General features: G+C 56.7%; 1 protein-coding gene across 1 annotated transcript in view; it reads left to right on the forward strand.

Moving 5' to 3' along the window:
• The first annotated feature begins 17212 nt into the window (after positions 1-17212).
• Positions 17213-20792, forward strand: part of TBX4 (T-box transcription factor 4) — a 38559-nt gene continuing 34979 nt past the window's right edge. Inside the window, exons 1-3 of the mRNA XM_042791553.1 lie at positions 17213-17427; positions 18798-18956; positions 19976-20070. Of these exons, the coding sequence (XP_042647487.1) occupies positions 18801-18956; positions 19976-20070 (251 nt within the window). The 5' untranslated portion in view covers positions 17213-17427; positions 18798-18800. The remainder of the gene's footprint in view (positions 17428-18797; positions 18957-19975; positions 20071-20792) is intronic.

Consider the following 20792-nt stretch of genomic DNA (forward strand, 5'->3'; position numbering starts at 1 on the left):
TGTCCTTGATCGCCCTGGTTGCAGAGCACCACTGGAAAAGATGGACATGACTTCAGTGAGGACAAACTGTCCAGTTCATAAAAGATAGTTGTGGTGAGTGAGAGATCTTCTGCCTGCAACGAGGCTAAAATTTGCCTGGTAAGGGACATGTAAGTTTGAGTGACTTTGGGTGAATTTGTGCTGTTTGCCTTCAGAAAGAAGGAAGGAACAAGTGGTTCGGATAAGTTCCTGTGGAAAGCCCTAGCCTGGACAAAGTGGCTCTCTTCCAGCTTTGCTCCTCAAGGGCAGATCACTCCGTTGCCCTCAACTCCTCCTTAGGCTGGACTCTTGGACTCGTAAGAAAAATCTTAATCTTAAGACAAGTCCTTGCTGCAGCTGGCTTCTCCCTAAGACATCACGGAACCAAGTCCCAGGTCCCACTGTTATGTGAAAATAAGGGGAGCGTGCTTTGCAATTAAGCATATAGATTAACTGGATTGGAGGGAGGAGAGCAGAAACATTTCTGCTGACAATTCAGTATTTAGAGATGCCCTTACAACACGTGTCCTGCTCAGCTGTTCAGATCCTTACCTGGAGCCTGCTAAACCAATGATTTCACCGTAAGTTAAATTATTCAGTAATATATAGACTAAATTTGGCCACCTCAGGGCTGCCAGGGTATTGATCCAGCGAGCTGCACCATTGTGCTGTTTGCAGAGCAACCAACTGCTGCAGCTGCAGTGTCTCCTGTGGAGACCTGATGCCATCAGGGGAGCACCCACCCCAAAACCAGCCCCCCTGATCCCCCGGCACCTGAGAGCCAGCGACCCACCCAGCTTGGATGCCCACAGCTCCAGAGCATTTTCTATTACCTGTCAGTAAAAGTTTCCAAAATAATTTTTTGGGGCTATTTAGGTGGTTTCCCGTTGCCTGCTCTGGCAGGTGACAGATAACCTGAAACACTCGGTGGGATGGGTACTGCTGTTTGAAGTATTAACAGTGGTGGCAAAGCAATGGGCTGTGAGGCACAACTGCCTGCAGGAGAGAGGAGAGATATAAAAGGGCACGGGAGAGAGGAGCCGTATAAAGCAGGTCCCTGCCTGCCAGGGCCGAGGTGGGAGCCCCCAGCCCCCAGCCAGTGCTGGGACTTGGACAAGCTCAAAGTGGCTTTTGTCACTGTCTTCTGTGAAAGTGCACAGAAACCCTTTTTCCTGTGGGCAGGGAGAGCCTGCGATGAGCTCACGTGTTTGTTCGGAGCTTTGTGGATGCTGGGATTGCGGGATCTAAAATGTGTGTTAAAAATCAGCTTATCTTCTAAATAATCCCTCAGAAATTCCAGTATCTCCAAGATGTGCTTGGAAGCGATTTTTTTTCTTTTGCTTTTTGTGCTTCCCTAATGCTTTTCAGCATTATTTTTAAAGACACTGTGTTACCAGAGATCATTTTTGGTGGATAACATGGTATTTATGGAGAAACCAACAGCTAAATCTGGTTATCATTGACGTTGCTTATAAAATATACATAGCAATCAAGATACAGACCATGGCAGTAAATTGAAAATATATTGGAAACATAAAGCATTTTTTCAATTTATTAGTAATATAAAAAATATTTGGGCATTTTTTCCCCCCTTGTTAAAAAGAAAGATATAGAAGCTGTTGTAAGGAGATCTGTAGTAGTGTTGGTCCAAATGCCGGCGTGGTGGGAAGGGCGAGCGGTGTGCTGGGTTTTGTGTGCTCTCAGATAGCAAACAGCCTGCTCTGGACATGCGACAGCAGCACCTGGGGCAGGGGTCTGTCAGCTGAAGGGCTCGTGGAGGGACCCCAGCCCGGAGCAGACCCTCACTCAGGGTTAACACCAACCACCCTGGCCTTAAGGGGTCCCAGATGCAGGTTTAGGAGCTGCTGGAGAGCTGGTGGCTTTGCAGTGGTGGCATTAAAATACATGACTTTCCCCTGTTGGCTGCAGCCTCTGGTGCTGGGTCAGGTCACCCCTCCTGCCCCCACAGCGCAGCACAATTTGGGCACATTGTTGAAGGGTTAACCCCAGCAACTGCTGGGTAAGTGTCAAAATATTAATAAGGCTGCTGCGGGTTGCCCTAAAATGGGAATTTACGGTGGTAGTCAAGGCTAATGTTTTGGATCAATACAACATCCCTTCTCAGAATGAAAAAATAAATTAAACGGACCATCATACGGAGGGTATGTAACCAAATCAATCATATTTATTACATTTAATCAAAACTTTATTCAGTTAAATTTATTCCATATGATAGCCGTGCGCTTCGCGTGATGCACACCTAGCTGAGGTTGCTGATGTGGCTCGGCGAGCTCTGCACCGCTCACCGGAGGGAGGGTTCAACCTCTGTGTCATTACACATTAATAAGATTAGGGGTATTAACTTGTGTACGATGCTCTGAGCAATGGATGGGTTGCGTGTGTGTATGTACCCAGGGAAATGATCACAGGGGCTTTACTGTGGATAAACAATATGTATTTAGTAACCAGTATAATTCCTGCTCTCTCTGCTGCCCCGTTTGCTTGCTGCTGGCAGCATCTAGAGGGTGAGATGCGCTGGGACTGTACAGCGTGCCGGCCTCATGTTGAACCACCCCCCAGCACCATCCGCCGTGGCCTTGTGGGTGGGTGTGATGGGGCAAAACCTGCCAAAAACCCCAGGCAGGGCCAAGGGATGTGGCACAGACATGCTGGTTTATGCTGTGCCGATACGAGGTAATAGGAATGGCAGCCCACGCTGCTGCCCTTCCCATGCAGACCCCGGCAGAGACCCTGGCATGGCTTGGGCTGCTTTCAGCTCCACCACTGATTGAATCCACCCGTCCTGGGCAGAGATGTCTGTGCCTTTGGGAAGGTTCTTGCCACCGTCCCGCAGAGGCAGGTCCCTGGGAACGGTGGGTGCTCACACATCCCCTGCCCTCCCTGCGACCGCCGGGTGCTGCGTTCCCATCCTGGAAGGAGGATTTGATCACACAAACCTTCCTTCTCCTCCTGGAAGTTAAATATTAGAATTCTTCCTAGCTGCATATATAATTCACTACATTAATCTTCCCTTAAAACATGCTCCTTCCACAAAGCCCTTCTGTATTGATCCAACAAAGACAATTATATATTATGGGGGGAGGGGGAAACAGCTGAAATATTTGAGATTGGCCCTTCAGTGGGATTTATTACGTGTCTGAACTATAGTGTCTGCCTATTTTTTATTCTAAGCCTCTATGACAGGGGTCATGTCTTCCTCCATATACTGTACAGCGCTGTGCACTCCGATGGGGCTATATTAAATACTCAGGATGATTAATCACACTGTATAAATAACACAGTTCTGTTGTGTTTGGAGGCGTGCACGCGTGTGTACGTCAGCGGTACCTCTACACTGCACAGCCGGAGCGCCAGCCTCGGCAACAGGTACTGCTGCCCCATGCACTAGGCATTTGTAGGGTCCCAAGCATCATGGGCTGACTCCGAAGAGCTCCTTGGTGTGTGCAAAGGGTTTATCTGGAAACCCCCAAGGTCCTTTCCAACCCAGATTTCTTCTGGTTCTCTGTTTTTTCCCAGCCCAGACAGTTGCAGTGACCTTTCTGAGCAGGATGCAGTCCCGGGGCATCTCCTGAAGGGGAAGCAGCGCATGAGCCCGAGGGCTTTTCTGGTACCCTGCCTCTGTGTGGGAGCCCATCACCCTCTGCCTCGGGGCATGGAGCCCCAGGCTGTGAGGGCACAGGATACCTCTCCCTTTTGGAGACGGATCACATGTTGTTTCTGTCCACACCCCAAAATAAGGAGGCAAAGCAGTGAGCATCTGCGAGCCTAACTGTAGGGAATGAGAAAATAACGAATTACCAGGATCGACTGTTTGTAAATGTGTGTGAGATTAATGAGCAAAGGCTTCTCCATAACACAGAAGGCATGAAATCAATCCCGCGCTCCGAGAATAATGAGGGAATCAATAGGATTACGAGGTTAAGGCTGGAGTAAACCTGAATGACAGCTGCAAAATAAATTTTATTTGGAGGACGTGGCTGGGGTTAAATGAAACGTAATAAATAATGTAAAGCATTTAAGGGGTGGGGAAATGGTCCAGAGATGTAAGGAAGAACAGAAGGCCCCACAGTCGCTAAATCTGTCCAGTTTATATCCATGGTGTGTTTTTGCAAGCGTGCGATGAGTGTGACATACACCATGCCTGTGGCTGGACTAGTGCCACTGCCAGGTTGTCCCTTGTCCCCTTGCTCTCTGGGGTGGGGACAGGAATGGTGTGATGGCAGCAGTGACACTGAAGTAGCACAGGGATGTGCACGTGTGAGCCTGGGATGTGCTCAGGGTGCATCGCGTATCAGCTGCAGGTCTGTGCATCCCTTTCCCTCTGTGTTTCTCTTCTGGTGTCTGACTAAAAAAAGCTGACATTGCCGTCACCCCATTTCCCGCTGGCCACAGACCTCCTGGAGGTCACACGTGCCCCCACACACCCATCCTCTGCATGCCGTGGCCACTTATGGGGGATGCAGACCCTGCCAGCAGCAAGTGCCTGAAGCCACCGCCGTGGGCATGTCCTGCCCTGCTCTGTGCTCCTTGGGCACGGGGAGCCCTGGGGCTGGGGGGCTTTGGTGTCCTGCTGACCTTGGATTTGGGGATAAAAGCTGTGCAGGTGGGGTTAGGGCTGGGATTTCAGGTGCTCGGCACCTTCTGTGAGGCTTTGGGGGGGATGGTTGTTGTAGAGATCGGTGTCGAGTGTGCTGCTCTCTGAGAAATCAGTGACTTGCAATGCCTCAGTGAAAACTGAGCTGCTCTGAAATGCTGACCGCAGGGGTGGGTGCCAAACCAGTCTGAGCGCTGAGGTTGTAACGGTTGCGCTGATTTTCCTGACATGATTAAATCACGGTCCTGCTCTTCCCTGCTAGGATTTCTCAGGGAAGGAGATCTGGAGTTCGCAGGACGTGCTCAGTGCTTTAGAAGCAGAGCCCAACCCAGAGAAATATCAGCTGCTTCTGCGCCTGAGGAAACACATATCCCGTTCTGAGCGGAGATGGGACAGCAGAGATTTTGCTCTTGAATCCTCACGTAAAAAAACCTCTTGCTTTTTTGTGGGGCTGGTTCCCAGGGGTGCTCACAGGGCACTGCTTCCCCCGGATGCTTTTCCATCAGGTTACCCTGTGCCGCCAGGACTTGTCCTCCTGGAGCGGATCGTGCGTGTGCGGCTCAACCCTGCTAATAACGGCTGCATATGTTTTTTCCAGTCATTAAGCATATGACTAATAGAGCTGTCCTGGCTGCATAATGCATGCTGACAACAAGGAGCCTCAGGGGAGGGGAACAGAAATAGAGGGTTATGAAGAAAATGGCTTAAATTTATCCCCCGGCTAGTAGGTGGGTTTTCCCCGTTGGTGTTATGTGGCTGCTGTGCTGGGGGAGCCGGAGCTGCCTTCTACTTGCCCTTCTCGTTGCAGCTCTCTGTGTGTCTGTCTGTCGGTCCCGAGCCCACTGGATGCAGCACAGTGGCTCTCTGTGCCACGATCTGCTCCCTGTGCGGGGGATGCCGTGGGCTCATGCCCGTGGGTGATGCCCCTCTGCATCCCAACCCCGCCGCACGTTCAGCTCTGGTGTCACCAGCACAGGCCATTGATGTCAGTGCTGCCTGGCGGTAGCTCATCCTGCTGCTGCACGCTGAGTGTGTGCGGGGAAGGGTTTGCAAACCCCTGTGTGCACAGGCGTGCCCCTGCACACACATGCCTGGTCCCGGGCAGCACCTCCCCGCCGGGGTCCTGCAGACCCACCTGCCTCCCACATGAGACCTCTCTGCAACAGGATGCAGAAAAATGCCTTTAAGTTTCCGTTTAATAGCTCCTGTAAATCTTACTTTATGCTAAAGCTAAAGACACATTTATTATTGTCATAAAGGAGGAAGAACTGGTGAGTCCCCAGCTGGCCCCTGGCCGGGTAACTTGGGAAGAGCAGAGGCAGCAGGTCGAGGGCCAGGGTTATCCCTTGCCATTTGGCACATTTGGGGACACATCAATGACACCAGGTGAAAACCTCCAGCCGCCCATGGGGTGCAGACCCCCATGTCTGGGGAGGGATAAAAGACCTAAGGGTCCCTGGGTGCAGCACACGGGGCTGTGAGTCAGGGCTCTGGGACCAGGCTGGGAATACACAAGTCTAAGCACCCGGGCGCTGGTTTTGCTCCAGCACCTTGCATGCTATAAGAAGCCATGCAGGATGCATTTTTTTTTTTTATGGTTTTATTTCATATTTTTAAACCATTGCACAGGCAATCTCTATCCCAAATCCCAGCCCAAAGGTCAACGGAGAATTGGCCCTGCACCTGCAACCTGAAACCAGCTCTGCCTGGCTGGTGAGCCTCACGCTGCGCCGCTAATTAAGGGTTCGGGGGGTTGTTTTTCTTTTCTTTTTTATTTTCAGATGCTGTTTTGAAGAACATGGCCAAGAATGGGAATTTCATGCGGTAAACAGAAAAGCTGTTCTGAAGTTATTTATTGGTTCTGTTTTCCAGCACGTGGACTAGTATTGATTTATTTTGCAGTGTCTCTGGAGGCTTCTTCAAGGTTAAAATGTAGACATCGCATGTTAGGCTGGACTAAATACTGGCAGGAAAACACATTTGGCTCTTTTAATTGGAAAAACATACTCCTTTTATCACCCTGAGGCCAAGACTCTACTACAGCAGCACAGGGAGGGCAGGGGAATGTATACAAGCACGAGATGCTCTGGTTCACTCTTGCTGAGGGGATTTGGTGGGAGCGCAGAGGCCCCCACAACTGCAGCCAGTTCTGGGGTCCTGCCGGGCTCCGAGGGGAATTCCCTGGGTGGGGAGGTTGGGTATGAGCATCCTGCTGAAGAAATCTGCCCTGGATTTAGGAGCCGCCGTGGCCAGGCTTGGTCCCAGCTCTGTTTTTGCTGCTGTGAGCTCATCCCAATCACCTCGGGGGGGCCGAGGCACCCACAGCCTGGCGGGGATGGCTTGGTGTTTGTCCCCAGCAGCCGATGGCCAGGGCTCATCCCAAGCAAAGGTGCTGTGTGTCAAGAGCAGGAGATACTCACACGTGCCCACCTTGGACCCCGCTATCCCTTTTTCAGTCCATACAGTTGCAACCATTATTCAACTGGAGAAGGTGATGGGAAGAGAAATTTTCATCCCTAAGAAGCACTTGACAGCCCTTTATATCCTCAAAGTGCTTTCCAGCCCCTGTGTTGCTCCTGTACTGCTTGTGTCCCTTTCTTTGGCAGGTTAAGGGACTTGCCCTGGGCCACCAAAGGAGGCTGTGTCAGAGATGGGATAGCTGCTCTCCCTTCTCCATCCCCCTGGAGCCAGTGGTGAATGCATGCAGCCAGGGCGGAGGTGGAGAGCTCTGCTGGGAAGGTACAAGCTGAGGTTTAGAAATCATGATGTGTGAATTGAAATGGGAAGCAACAGATCTCAGGAATCACCGCAACTGCTACAAGGTGTTCCTGAAGCTGTCAGCAAGCCATCTGCCCGCTCGCCCTAGGTAAACACCGTGCCGTGGCCAGCCCTCCTTCGGAAAGCCGTGAAGTGGAGGGGTCCCAGGGGGCGAACCCCACCAGGGTGGCAGTGTGGTCCCAGGTGGGAATGGGAGGGAAAAGGGCTCCGGCATGTGCATGCGGAGGCAGCCGTACCGCCTCGCTCGTGTTGGGGCTCTGGAGCCAAGCCCTGGCTGCGGCGCTCGCTCCTCGTAACTCATCCCATGGACATCCGCGGTGGGGAGGCAGTGGGCGACTGCGCGAGGGCTGCCGGCCCCGACGCGCAATTTATGGCTCTGGGGAAAAAATAGCAGCCGGTTTGGGAGCAGAGCGGCGTGCGGGAGGAGCACGCCTGGAGTCAGGCTGCTGCCCGGTTTCTCTCACTCACGAGTTTGTTATTTAAGAGCTGACTCTGCCCGTCGCTCCCCTGTGCATACCCCTGCTGTGGGATGCAGCGGAGGAGCAGGGCATGGCTCGGGACGCTGGTTGGAAAGCCTGCCATGCTTCTGTGCCACAGCACGGTTTGGGCGGTCACCCTGCCTCATGGGGACATCTGGGTCCCTGATGCCCTTTGCCATCAGGCACCTCCACGCACCGGTGCTTGTGGTGAGCTGGCTCGGAGGCCACGTGGAGCGGCAAAATGGCCACGGGCTGGCCCCATCTGCAGCCCTGACACAGCGAGGCAGGCAGGCAGCCCTGAAACGGCTGATTAAAAAAAGCTGGGTGACCTGGGATGACACGGGTGGCTGGTGAGTCAGCACGGCCCCTGAAACGCGCCCAGTGGGTCGGGACCGCAGCGTCGCTGCCAGCCCCGCGGGCGGGAGTGGGAGGAAGGGCCCATGGCTGAGGCAGATCTGGCACAGGAGGGCCTGGGGGGCCCACTCGTGCTTCCCCGTGGGTTGGGGTGCAGCCCCGGCTGGTGCCTCCAGCCCCACGCCTGCTGCATGCCCAGGGCTGTCAGTCACGTCGTGCCTCAGTTTCCCCTCTGCGCAGGGAACAGCGGTGCCCCTGTCACCAGGGTGATGCGCTGAGCTTTGGTAAGTTCTAAGCCTGAGTGAGCTGGAGAAAAGCAAAATTGTGTATTCTTGCAAAACCAGGCAAATGGGTGCCAAGGTCCACCTGCGCCTGGCGCAGCCGTGCAGGGAAGACTGTGAAAGGTCATGATTTTGGGGCTGAGCCGCCTCACTGAGGACGCCAGGGTCTGCACTAGCCCAAGGCTCCCTGCAGTGCCAGTCAGTGCTCTCAGTCCTCCCATTCACTCACAATTCAAAATAAATACAGGGAGTGAACATGACCCTGAGTGTATAGTCTAAAGCTTTTAAAACTCTCCTCTAATTCTTTTAACTTCCCGCACATCTATCCTCTGCACCAGCCTCCTCATTTCTCTTTCTCTACAGTAAACTTATACCGCTTCTAAAGTGCCCAGAGAAGACGCCGTAGATGAAATGTTGCTTTAGCTTAATTTCCTATTCCTAACATATGCTTTAATTAATGTCATTTGCTTTGATTTGCTGCCAGCTTGCCAGTGCAGCACTTCCTTCGTTTCCCAACCTTTACCGTAACCTTGTGGGAATGAGTATCAGGTGGTCCCGGCTGATTTCATCTGTTTCAGGGTATTTATCTTCCTTCAGCTCCGTGGCTTTTCTGTGCTGCATCGGTGGCACCAGCACAGAGGCAAAACTGCAACGTCTTCCTTCGCTGGAACTGCTGAGTATGTGTGGATGCTTGCACACAGAGCACTGGCCAGCATTTCTTATCCATGTTTTTCACATTTTCTACAGCTGAAGGTTCAATCCAGAGCAGTGAGGAACATGGCAGAGCAGGGGAGAGGAAGGATGGGACCCCTGGCTCCCGGTTTCTCTGTGTCAGGAGCAGAGGGGTGTCCCTGTTGCCAGCATGGGTGCATGCTCGTGGTGGTGGAGCGGTTGTTGGGGTCTGGGGCAGAGCCCCCTTTGCCCCCTCCTGGAGCTGGCTCCAGGGGAATAGCAGGGGCAGAAGCCCCTGGTCTCCCTCCGTAGCAGTGGTTGTGCTGCAGCTCGGTGATACAAAACTTCTTCTTCCTGTGCACTGAGCTTCAGGGCTCCATGGGCGCGAGCAGCATCTCCTGCATGTCCCTGCTGCTCCTGCTTCTCCCCAGATTGCATCTTATTTGTTTGTAACAATTGCAGGTTGACCAAGAGGACTGAGAAACCCCTTTTCCATCCCTCTCACTGTTCCCACTGCATGGCGAGATGCTTGTGCCCACATCATTCAACACAGCTGCGGACATGCGATGCCCTCCCTCCAGCTGGAGCTGCCCCGGCCTTGCTGCACCATCAGGTCAGTGCCCTTTGCTGCTGTGTGAGAAGGAAAACTGCTGATTTTGGGGATCTTTTAATTTCCATTCTCCTGATGGAGCCAGCTTGGTCTCTCATCCTAGGCAGAAAATCACCATTAAGCTCCCCATGACTTTCTGTAACTGGTACACTTGAGAGCAGCTCCCTGCACAGCGGAGCCCAGAGGAATATTTAACAATTGTCTATTCTGGCCCCAAATCACTGGCACTTGCATACAGCAGGCCTGAAATGGCCCCTTTCCCAGACAGCTCCTTAAGCAAGGTTTTCCTGTCTCTATTTAATGAATCTCAGCCATCCTTTCTCTCCCTGCTGGAGCCAGGGGCAGATGCAGAAGAGGGAGCACACTCTGCTCCAGGACTTCATCTCTCCCCTCTCTCCAGTTTCTCTCCTTTTACCTGCAGCATTTAGGGTTCCACAGCAAGTCATGTCCCATGAGGAGGAAATTCCCAGCTTCTGGGCCCCATCCCAATTGTCTATCATTTCGCCTCACATTTATTCCTATTGAGAACTCCCCTCAGGAATAAGAGTGTAATGCATTTTTGCAGCTCTTCCCCTCCTTACTGTGGGGGCAAAGCCACCCCGAAGGTTGTGCCCTACTTTCGGAGCAACCCAACTCACTGGGTGAGGAGAAAAATGCATGAAATGGAGAACAGCATTTGTCCCAGGCCTGGCCCTGCCCCGTTGCAGCTCAAGGAATGTGTTTCATTGCAGCGTCCCAGGAGCAGGACGAAGGCGTGGGAGGGATGTGACTGAGCAGGGAGCGAGTTGCCACATCCTGGAGGCTGGCTGGTGATGTCGGGTGGCTTCCTGGTGAGCAGGGTGACTGGGAACCAAACCTGGCCAGAGGGTTTGCCTCTTCATGGGAGACCCTCTAAGGGGGGGCGGGAATCCCATCCCAGCATGTTCTGACAGCAGAGGGATGCGGTGGTGAATTTTGATGGGTTTTGCCGACCTGCTTCCTAGGAAGGACCTTTTATTCCACATTCCCTCCCTCCCTCCCGCTGCCAGCTCCCCAGTGGCTCTGCAGCCTCCCAGGGCTAGGGCTGGCCCTGCAGCTGCTCCCCCCTCATCTGCAGGGCAGAAACCCGAGGCCATCGTGCTGCCCTGGGAAGCAAAACCCCTCCCTGCGGCGGCCCCTTCCCGCCACAGCCTCCTGCTCCCCAGACCCCTGAGCAGCTCTCTTCCTCCCCGCTCTCATCTGCCTCTCACCTCGCCTTCCTCCAGCCCGTCTGGCCGCCTCCTCACCAGCAGCTCCACATCCGGACGCATGTTTGTGCCTCTCCGCTCCGGCCCGTGAGCCCTTACATTCGGAATCTGTCCGCCTGCGCTGCTCACCGCTCCCCTCCGCCCTTTTAAATCACAGCTGCCTTCCCGTGCCCCGAAAGCCTCACGCCCCTTAAATCTGCCCTGGGTGATTTAGCAAAGACCCGGGACAGGACTGACCCCCAGGAGCATGATACACGGCTATCATAGGCATCTGGCAAATGTTTAAATCCCCAGGGTCACCGTTTGCTCCTGGCTTAGTGTTTCCTGTGAACCCAAAAGAGGGGGTGTCCCCTTGCCCATAGCTATAGTGCTGAGCCCTGTTTCGACCCGCTGCCATGCTGCGGGGTCGGGACCCAGCCCTGGGAAAATGAGGTTTCCCTCCGGGCAGCACCACGGTTGGAAAGGACTCACCAAGAAGAGCTGTGGGCTCTGGTGTGGGGAGCGAGGGCTTGCGTATGCCGGCCTGGGAGGTGGTGGCTCTGCCGATAGCTGAGATGATTCTTTTGCCTAAATAGCAACAGGGACCCTAAGGTGAACGGCAGGAGCGTGGGCTGCAGCCTCTGTCCCAAAGCAGTCACCAGACTCTCCTGGCATGCACTTTTGCATTGCTGTGCTGCCTTCCTTGGGCTGATGGTCACTGGGGTCCGTCCCAGGGGTGAGGGTCCGTGTTGGGGTGCAACGTTTAAACGTGGCTGTTTGGCTCGATCGGCCCTGGTTGCTGTGGCCCAGGGCAGACAGTGCTGGCAGCTCTCTGCCTTCATCCCTCCCGCTGGGAATTTCTCACCCAGAGCAGCATTTTCCTCTGTTCACCCAGGAGAACAGTGATATCCCATAGCAATAACCTCCTCCTCAACCCCAGCACAAATGAAATAATCGTTTTGGGCAGGACTCTACCCCGAGCCCCTCATCCCCCTGCACAGGGATGGGTGGACGATGCCAAGCACACCGTGCAGAGCCACGACGCGTTGCTCTGAGAGCGTGCTGGGCTGGTTTTGCAGCACCTTAAGGCAGTTTCTTGCTCTGATGCAAGGCTTCCGAAACAAGCCTCTCCTCTTTTCTTCCTGCCTGGTGAGAAGTGACTTGCAGTGTTGTCACTTGGCGGATTTATGTGCACCTCGTTTTTGCTCGGAGCCCATGTGCTCCCCAGCAGCTTACCCAGGAGATTCGATGCGTTGTCCTCCCGCTCCACCACAGTCCCCGCAGGACACCGAGCTTTCCCCCTCTCCCCCTTGCTGCTCACATGTCGAGCTGCCACCCCAACCCACGCTGCTGCCCGGGTCCCTTCTCTCCCGGGCTCTCCTCCGGGCCTCAGCCAAGGTTTTACCCGGTGGTGCCTGACCCGCTGACCCGCCGTAAGCGGCGATGGCCGGGCCTGCGCCCGCCCCGTCCCAGCAGCACCGTCTTGGCTTGGTGCAGGAGGCAGAGTGGAGCTGCAGCTGCCGTGGCGCTTGCAGCCAGGCTGCATAAAAAAATCACAGCGCCCTGAGCGCTGGGCATTGTTGTGCTTTTATTTTTTCAACCATTATTTCCAGTTTGGCGTGGCCCCGTTTGCCTGCTCCCATGCTCTAGCACACTGTAGCTTTAGGGCTCTTTTCATCAAAAAACAAAAAAGTAATTGCAAAGCAGATGGGCCAATTTAAATTTTTTTATATATATATAGAAGTGAAATCAGACTTTTGGCTAGGAAAAACCATTGGGGACTATCTCAGTCTGACGTTCACCAGGGCAGTGATCTCTGGACTATTTGTTCTTACACAGAGTGTTGCCGAGCTCACAGTAATGTCTCTTCTGTACAAAATGTGCAATGGACTTGAAATGTTATTTTTCTAGATGCTACTTTTTTAAAAAATAGTAGGACAGCATATTAAAAAATAAGAATCCAGAGCATTTAGACAAAACTAATGTTAATTTTAAAATTTAAAACAGTTCCACAATTGTTTGCTTTTACTTGTAAAATAGTTAAGCTTTTAAAAAATGTCTAGATACTTGAATATTCGTTCATAGTTTAATTATTACTGGTTACATAACGAACATTGCCTGTTTGCATCAGACATAACTTTGCTTGAAATTGCAAGAGGTAAGTACACTTGGTACGCTGGGATGAAATTATCAAATATCCTCCAAATATTTAAAAACAAATCGGAATACGGTTGTTCGTTTGATTTACCCAATTTCAGTAGAGCTTGGTGCAAGACTAACGCGTTCGTTTACAACGTTTTAAAACATTCGTTAAAATATTTACTTAATAGTCTAAAACAAAGCCTTAGAGCCTTCAGACGTGCCCAGGTCAGGCAAATATACGCGGTTAATTCCACTGAACGACTTAGAAGCAGAAAACCACTTGCATTTAAACCCGTGCATATTTTCAATACCCCCTTAGTGCGTCTATTTTAGGCAGATGCTGAAGATTAAAGGGCCGCATGTCAGCCCGTATCTTACCCATGCTTCCTGTCATCGTTTCTTTGCAATTTCATTTTGTGTTTTCCTTTCAGCCTAGAAGTGTTTGGTACCAGTCTCTTGGCAAAAGAGCCTGAGGAATGGAAGGGTAAAGAAATATGACCCAGCTGCTATGCACAATGAGGTTTGTAAGTCCTTGTATGGTATAAATAAGCATATTACACAGTTATTAGAAATTTGGCACTGTCCCTGTTTAGAAGCCCGAGTCTGATGCTGTGTAATTCCTCCCGAGTACATGCATAATTCAGTATTAGCACTCCATTCTTCCAGCCTTGCTACTAGCCAAATTCGGCAACTTTTTCTCAGTCCTCATCCATTCAAACCCTCCTCGGCAGTGTAAACCGGTGAGTTTCTGCTCAAGCCAATAAATCTATGCCAACCCACGCGGCCGAGGCTCGGTCCTGATTTCACGGGAGCCAGGGTCAGCGTGGGAGAGGGTTTCCCCCCTCCACCTCGCACCGGGGCTCCGAGCCGCGGCCGCCGTCGGGGCCGCCCAGCCGCAGGGTACCGTCGGGTGGGGACTCGGGGCTCGCTTCTCCCCTCGTCTCCGTCGTGGTTGGCAGGTTTTCTTGGGGTAATGGAAGCGGGTTTTCTCGGGGAGGGAAGAGGAGCGAGCCAAAGGGAGCGGCGCTGGCCGCCGCGGCTGGAGAAGCGGCGGAGCATCCCCGCGGAGCTGAGCCCGCTCGGTTTTCCCCGGCCCTCAGACGGAGTGTAAATATTGGAGAAAAGCGACAGTAAACTTTTATTAATCGCCGGTGTTTAGGGCCAAGGCATGAGCGAGCTCGGTGACAGTGATGAGTGGTTTGGAGCGCCGGTCCCTGAAAGCGGGGCTTATCCTCCCCCTGCCTGCTCCTTTGACTCGGCGGTGATGAGCCGTGAATAGGAGCCACCCTGCCGTCGGGGATCCGGCCGTTTATCTGCCGGGTGATGACAGTCGGGTTGGTTTCGAGCCTCGCCGTGAATTGCCGGAGCCTCGGCGAAGCTCAAGGCTTTGCCGCAGCCGGGGGGCTCCGTCGGGCGGGGACGCTTCGCCCGTCGATGCCGGCCCGGTCCTCCCGGCCGGCGGATGATGAAATCGGCCGCGGCCTCCCCCGGCCGAGCCCCACCGACCCCGCCGCCTCGGTGCGGGAGGAGGCAGAGGGAGCCCCGGGGGGCCGGAGCCGCTGCGGGCAGGTGCTGCCCGGGCTTACGGCACGGCGGAACCGGCGAGGAGAGCCTCAACCGGGGCCCACGGCGGGGAAAGGACCCGCCACCGCCGCTCCAGCACAGACGGGGAGGGCCGGCGGCAGGAGGGGGAGGCTTTGGCTTTGCTTTAATTAAATACTCGCCACTTGAGGATCGTTCCCTCCGCCCTTTTTTTTTCGTTGTTGTTGTTCAACGGGGGAAAATGAGCATTTAACGTAGGGAAGCGACCGTGATTCCCTCTGTCCCTGTCCGCGGCGGTGGGAGGAAGGGGTGGAGGGAGACTCGGTCAAAAAAAGCTGAGAGACGGGCACCAGCCGCAGAGTAAATACAAAAATACACCTTGCCCTAGAGCCCGGCCCTCGGCAGCCTCCCCGGGCCCCGCAGCCTGCGGGGAGACCCCGGCCCGCAGGTGGGAACGGGTGACGGGCCAGAGCGGTGCAAGCGGCGGACGGCTGCGATGTCCGCGCATCCTCCGCGGGTTCTCCCCTCCTGCAGCGCGGGGTTTGGGATTCGGGGCCGGCCCGCGGCTCAGAGGCAGATAAGACCCGCGGAAACCACCGCGGTCGCGCACGGGGCAGGGCGCAGCAGGTCAGCGGCGGGGAGCGGCGCTCCCGGACACCCCCCGCCCGGCTGAGCCCGGCCTCCCCGCTCCCACCGCGGCCCCACCGGGACGGCTCCTCACCCCCAGACCCTCCTCAGCTCCCGCTCCGTCTGTGCAGGAGCAGGACGGGCGCGGGTCCCTCCTCTCCCCGGCCCCGCAGCCGCACGTCGGGGCCCGCCGCCCGGCCCGGTCTCACCTGCCCCGGCCCCGGCTCCTGCGGGAATTACCCGCCGCTCCCTCGCTCGCATCCCCCGGCCCGCCCGGGACTTTTTTTTTTTTTTTTTACTTTTTTTTTTTTTTTTTTTTTTTTTTTGTAGGAGTGGGGAAAAGGTTCATTAAGAGGTTGACCCCAGTTTACTTTTTATTCTGCTCCTGTTCCCAATTTCGGCACCACGTGACGGTGGGAGTGAGTTTGGGTTTAAATTCACTTTCAAGAAAACCCCGATAAAAATCCTGCCCCGTGAAGCCCCGCCGGCTCATGGCGGTGTCCCTGTGAGCCCGGGGCTGCGGGAGGCGAGCGGCACCTCGGCGCCCGTCCGGGACCGGCCGGCTCGGGTAAGCGGCTCCCGCCCGCCGCCCTCCCCGCGGGCGCGGAGCAGGGCGAAGCCCAGGGGAAGGGGGTGCGTATGGAAGCGGGGGGGGGGAGGGGGGTGTGTGCGATGCAGAGCGAAGCTGTCGCGACATAGGACGGCGCGCAGCAGTGGGGCTGTCGCGGTAAGCACAGCTACCGGGGGTAGTGCGGGAACCTGGGCGCGTTTTGGCCACGGGGTGGGTGCGAGGGGTCGCTCAGCGCAGGGCGGGCAGCCCCGACAGCAGGGCTGCGGGGTAATGGTGGTGGGGTGCGTGTCTTGGTAATCGCGACAGCAGCGCTGAAGCGGCCCGCTCAGTCGCGACAGCCACTCGGGGACTCTCCCGAGAGGGTTCTCCCCCTAGAAGTGGGGGTTTGGCTTGGCGGTGGGAGCCCCGAACGGGCGGTGCCCGTGGCTGGGGGGTGCGGGGGTTCCTGCCCCCCGCCCCGGGAGCTCCTCTCCCCTCCGCCGCGCTCAGCCAGGGGCGGCCCGGCCTCGTCGCCGCTTAGTCCGTGACCTCCCAGCTCCTGCCCGTTCTGGGGCAAGGCTCGGGGCTCTCTGTCCCGACCGGGGGAAGACGGCGAGCCCTGTCCCCCTCCCTGGGCTCTCGGGGAGACCCGCACCCGAAGACCGGCCCCAGCCCGGCGGAAAACGAGCAGTTGGGCTGCCGGTGCAGCAGGGCCGGAGGCTGCGGACCCCTCCCGAAGCGTGATCTCCTCACACCCCGCCCGGTCCTGGGCCCTTCCCCATCGCCTCTCCCGGGCATCCCCGGCTCCCGCCGCGGGGTCCGGCAGCGCCCGGCCCGCCGAGCCAAGCTCCCTTCCAGCGCGGCCTGTGCCCGCCACGGCCCTCCGACCCCCGCCGCAGCCCCCGGCCCGGCTCCCCGGCGGGCAGTGGGGAGCGCCGGGACCATCGGGGCTGGGAGGGGGGGGCGGTGGGGTTGGGGGTGTCCTCCCCCACCGGGCTCCCCTCCCGGAGCAGACGGAGGCTCAGCTGGCCGCCAGGCCCGGCGCAGCGCCGAGGCAGGCCAGGCAGGCCGGGGAAGGCCTCGGCCGGGCCCGGTGAGCGGGGAGCCGGGCTGCCGCTGCCCCCAGCCGGTGCCCCCCGGTGCGGGCCGTCGGGCGGGCGCGGGGCCGAGGCCGGGGCGAGCGGGCCGGGCCGGGCGGAGCGGGCCAGAGCCGGTCTGTGGGGCTGTGATTGACAGCGGCAACGTCAGCAACAGGAGGGGAAGGGAAAAGGGAGGGTTGGGGGGGGGGGGGGGGGGGGGGAGACAAAGAGGGAGGGAGTCGAAAGGCCCCAAACTGGATCTTTATGGAACATTTTCCGCCAAGATCAAGGGAAAGTGAATCCGCGCAGCGGGGGATGCCCCGCACGCCGCTGCCATCGGGGGCCGCGGAGCCGCGCCCGGCCTGAGCGCCCCGCGCAGCCGCCGCGCTGCCCCGCGGATGCCCTTCATGCCGCAGCCGCCCCCCAGGCGAAGCCCGGAGCCCCCCGCTGCGCCTCCTGCCCCCCGGCCGGCTGTGTGAGTTCCCGGGGTGCGGGAGGGAAGGAGGGGAGGGAGCGGGGAGGGGGGGGGGGGGCTTTCCCTGCAGCCTGCCGAGCCCCCGGCCTATGCCGCCAGCCCGCCCCGCTGCACCCCCTCCGGCCCGCGACCCTGCTCCGATACCGGGAGCGGCGGGGTCCCCGCCCGCAGGCAGGAGCCGGGCCTTCGGGGGTCGCCGCCGCCTCCCACCTTGCGTTCCCCGGGGTCAGCCGGCCCCGCCGCGCACGTCGGCCGCCGGGAACATCCGAGTTTCGGCCGGGCTGAGGCCGCCCCGTCCCCCCCCGAGCAGGGCGGGGGGACCGGCAGTGCCCCCGCGGGGCTGCCGGGGGGTCCCTGCCCACGGGGCTGCGGCGGGTACGGTGCAGCTGCGCACGGGAATTTTTGTGTGTGTGTATGCCCGCTCGCACGGAGCCGGGCAGGCTGTCTCTCGCCATGGCCGGAGCTCTCCCTGAAGCTCTGCTGTGGCTGGAGCCGGGGGTCTCAGCCCCGATCCCCCCCCTCCACCTCCGGACGGCGGATCGGCTCCGAGCACGGCTCCGTCGAGGAGACGCCGGTCCGGGGACCGTCAGCGTTTTCCCGTGGGGAGCGCCGGTTTCGGTCCCCGGGGCCAGGACCCCCGCAGCCCTCTCGGGGCAGCTCCCCGCTCCGCGCCGGCCCTGCTCGGCCGTCCGTCTGTCTGTCCGTCGAGCGGGGCGGGCGGCCGCGTCCCTCTACGCTGTAAAAGTCGGGCTTGATGCGCGGCAGCCCCGGCGGAGCTGTCAGGCCTTATCTTTATTGGCGTTTCCCAGTCTCCGTCCAAGTTTAAGAGGGGCCCTTTTATCTCGGAGCCCAGCACTCTGACTGTTTACGCCGCCCGGCTCCGCCGCAGCGTTTCACCGCGGAGCCCCCGCAGCCCCGACGGGACGGGGCAGAGCCCCCAGCCGGGCCGGGCTCCCCTCCCCGACGGGTACTGGCCCCGCACGGCGGCCAAAAGCGGTGGGGGAAAGAGAAGAAAAAGGGTCGGGGCTGTGTGTGTGTGGGGTGTGTGTGTGTGTGAGGTGGGGGCTGCGGCCACATCTGAGATGAGCTGCCCGAGCCTCAAGCGGGAGCGCAGCCACGCGTGGGCGGCTCCCCCGCGGGGACAGGCGGGCCCGGCCCTGCTCTCCCGGCCACAGCGGCTTTCCCCGCGGGGCCGGGGGTGTCACGTCCCAGTCTCGCCGAGTGCCGCCGCCCGAGGAAGGACCGCGGGCTGGGCCGGGAGGGCCTGACCCCGCAGGTGACCGTACCCGGGGCTGGAGGGGCGGGAGGACAGGGGCTGGACGTGGCCCCCGGTGCTGCGAGCTAACGGTGCGCCTCTCTCCCCCCACAAGGAAATGCTCCAGGAGAAAAGCCTGTCTGAAACCGAGGAAGGGTTTCCAACAGCCCCCGCGCCCGGCCATGCGGACTCCTCCGCCGGTTCCCCCGTCCTCGGCGTAGCCGGGGGGAGCAGCACGCCTCTCAGCAGCCCGCAGCTCCCCGACCCCGAGCAGGTACGCACCGCCCGGCCCCGCGTCCTGCCCGACGGCTTCGCCTCTCTCCCTCCCCACCAGCCCGGCCGGAGCGCGGGTGGCGGTGCTGGAGCCAGGCCCCCCGCGACCGCGCGGCATCCTCGGCCACGAACCGGGGAGGGGGAGAAGAATTGCGAGGAAATAGCATTTTTCTTGCTTTTTAAAATTTTGGAGGTTGTTTTTTTTTTTTTTTTTTATTATTATTTATTTTTTTCACCGTGCAAAGCAGGCCGCCCAGCGCCCGCCGTCGGGAGCGGTAGAGGCGAACCCGATCTCCGCGGGGCCCGTCGGGTGATGAGCCGCGACCGCTCCTCCTGAGCAGGATCCGGCCCGGCGTTGGGATTCGTTGTTTGTTTTTTGATTTTTTTTTTTAATTTTATTTCTGTTTGTTTGGTTTGTCTTTATTTTTTTTTCCCCTCCGCTAAATAAAACTCCGGGTCCGCCCGTGTCTTCTCGACACATCGCGCCCAGCCGGCGCCTCCGCGCTGCCCCCGACATCCCGCGGAAAGGAGCGGGTCCGCTCAGAAACCGCGGCCCTGGCCGCGCATATTGCTCAGCTGATCCGGGTGTCGCCATGGATGCTCCTGTTCCCTTTTTTTGGGAGTCCCAGGGGCGACAGCAGGGCCCGTCTGCCCCATCGGGCCACGGAAATCCCTACAAAAAAAAAAAAAAAAACTACAAAAAAAAAACAAACCCAAAACCAAAACCCAAAACAACCCAAAAAATAAAGTAAAATAAAAAAAAAAAATCCCTTTGGCCGCAATATCCCGCCTGGATGTTAAAGTCTGCAATTAAAACCGGCCTCAGTTTGTTTCTCTTATTTTTGGCAAAGGGCAGTGGAGTTTTGGGGACTCTATCCTCCTCCTGCAGAGGCAGGAGCGGGGCTGCTGCGGTGCTGGTCCTGGGTGCACAGTCCCCGAGCCCTGCTGCCCTTCCCAGCCTCTCACCCAGGTTTTCTCAGGCATTTCTTGCTAGTTTCATTATATTTATTTTTTTTCCAGACAATAGAAAATATCAAAGTCTATCTCCATGAGAAGGAGCTATGGAAGAAATTTCATGAAGCTGGCACCGAAATGATAATAACCAAAGCAGGCAGGTTAGTGAAAATTCCCCGCGAACATGTATTGCTTCTGACCCATATGAAGTGGCCCTGTTTGCCGAGATGGGGGTTTGTAGAGGTCCTGCAACCAGTGGCATTTACAAAAAATTATTATTACGATTTCAGATTTCAGTAAGATTATTTTATTAAGTGCAAACTGTGCATGTGTTTGTGGCAATGAGATTGTGGATGGAAGACAGAGTTGCGGAGTCATTTGGTATATTTAGTCACAATTCTATTTGGTAATTCTTCATTTTATTATTTGGGTTGTTTTTGTGTGTGTGTTTTTTGTTTTGTTTTGTTTTTAAGGTGTTAGTATGGTTGTAGCTCTACTTTTTTTTTTTTTTTTTTTTTTCTCCCCAAAGCATACCCCGCTCCCCTTTTCTGCACAGTGCACTAAGACCTGTGCTGGGATACTTTGCACCACAGTTTTAGCAATACGAAGGTGTAGGCTATACTTTCAATCTCAGAACTGAAAGAGGGACAGGTACTGCTTTTATCTGGTTAGGTGTGGAAAAAAATTTCTGCCTTGCCTTGGAAACAAATGATGATTTTTACCAAACCAGAGCCCCCTCAGTGTGCACACCCAGGCCTGGGCAGGAGGCTTGCAGAGGCTTCGCTTTGTTGGGGAGCTGATCCCTGCTCCTGCTTAGGGCTCCCCTCCCACCCAGGCTGCTCAGGTGGGAGATGGCGGAATTAATGTCAGAAAATTAAACCTC

This window comes from Tyto alba, unplaced genomic scaffold, assembly GCF_018691265.1.
Source record: "Tyto alba isolate M040663 unplaced genomic scaffold, T.alba_DEE_v4.0 Super-Scaffold_19, whole genome shotgun sequence".
In the NCBI taxonomy this organism is placed as follows: Eukaryota; Metazoa; Chordata; class Aves; order Strigiformes; family Tytonidae; genus Tyto; species Tyto alba.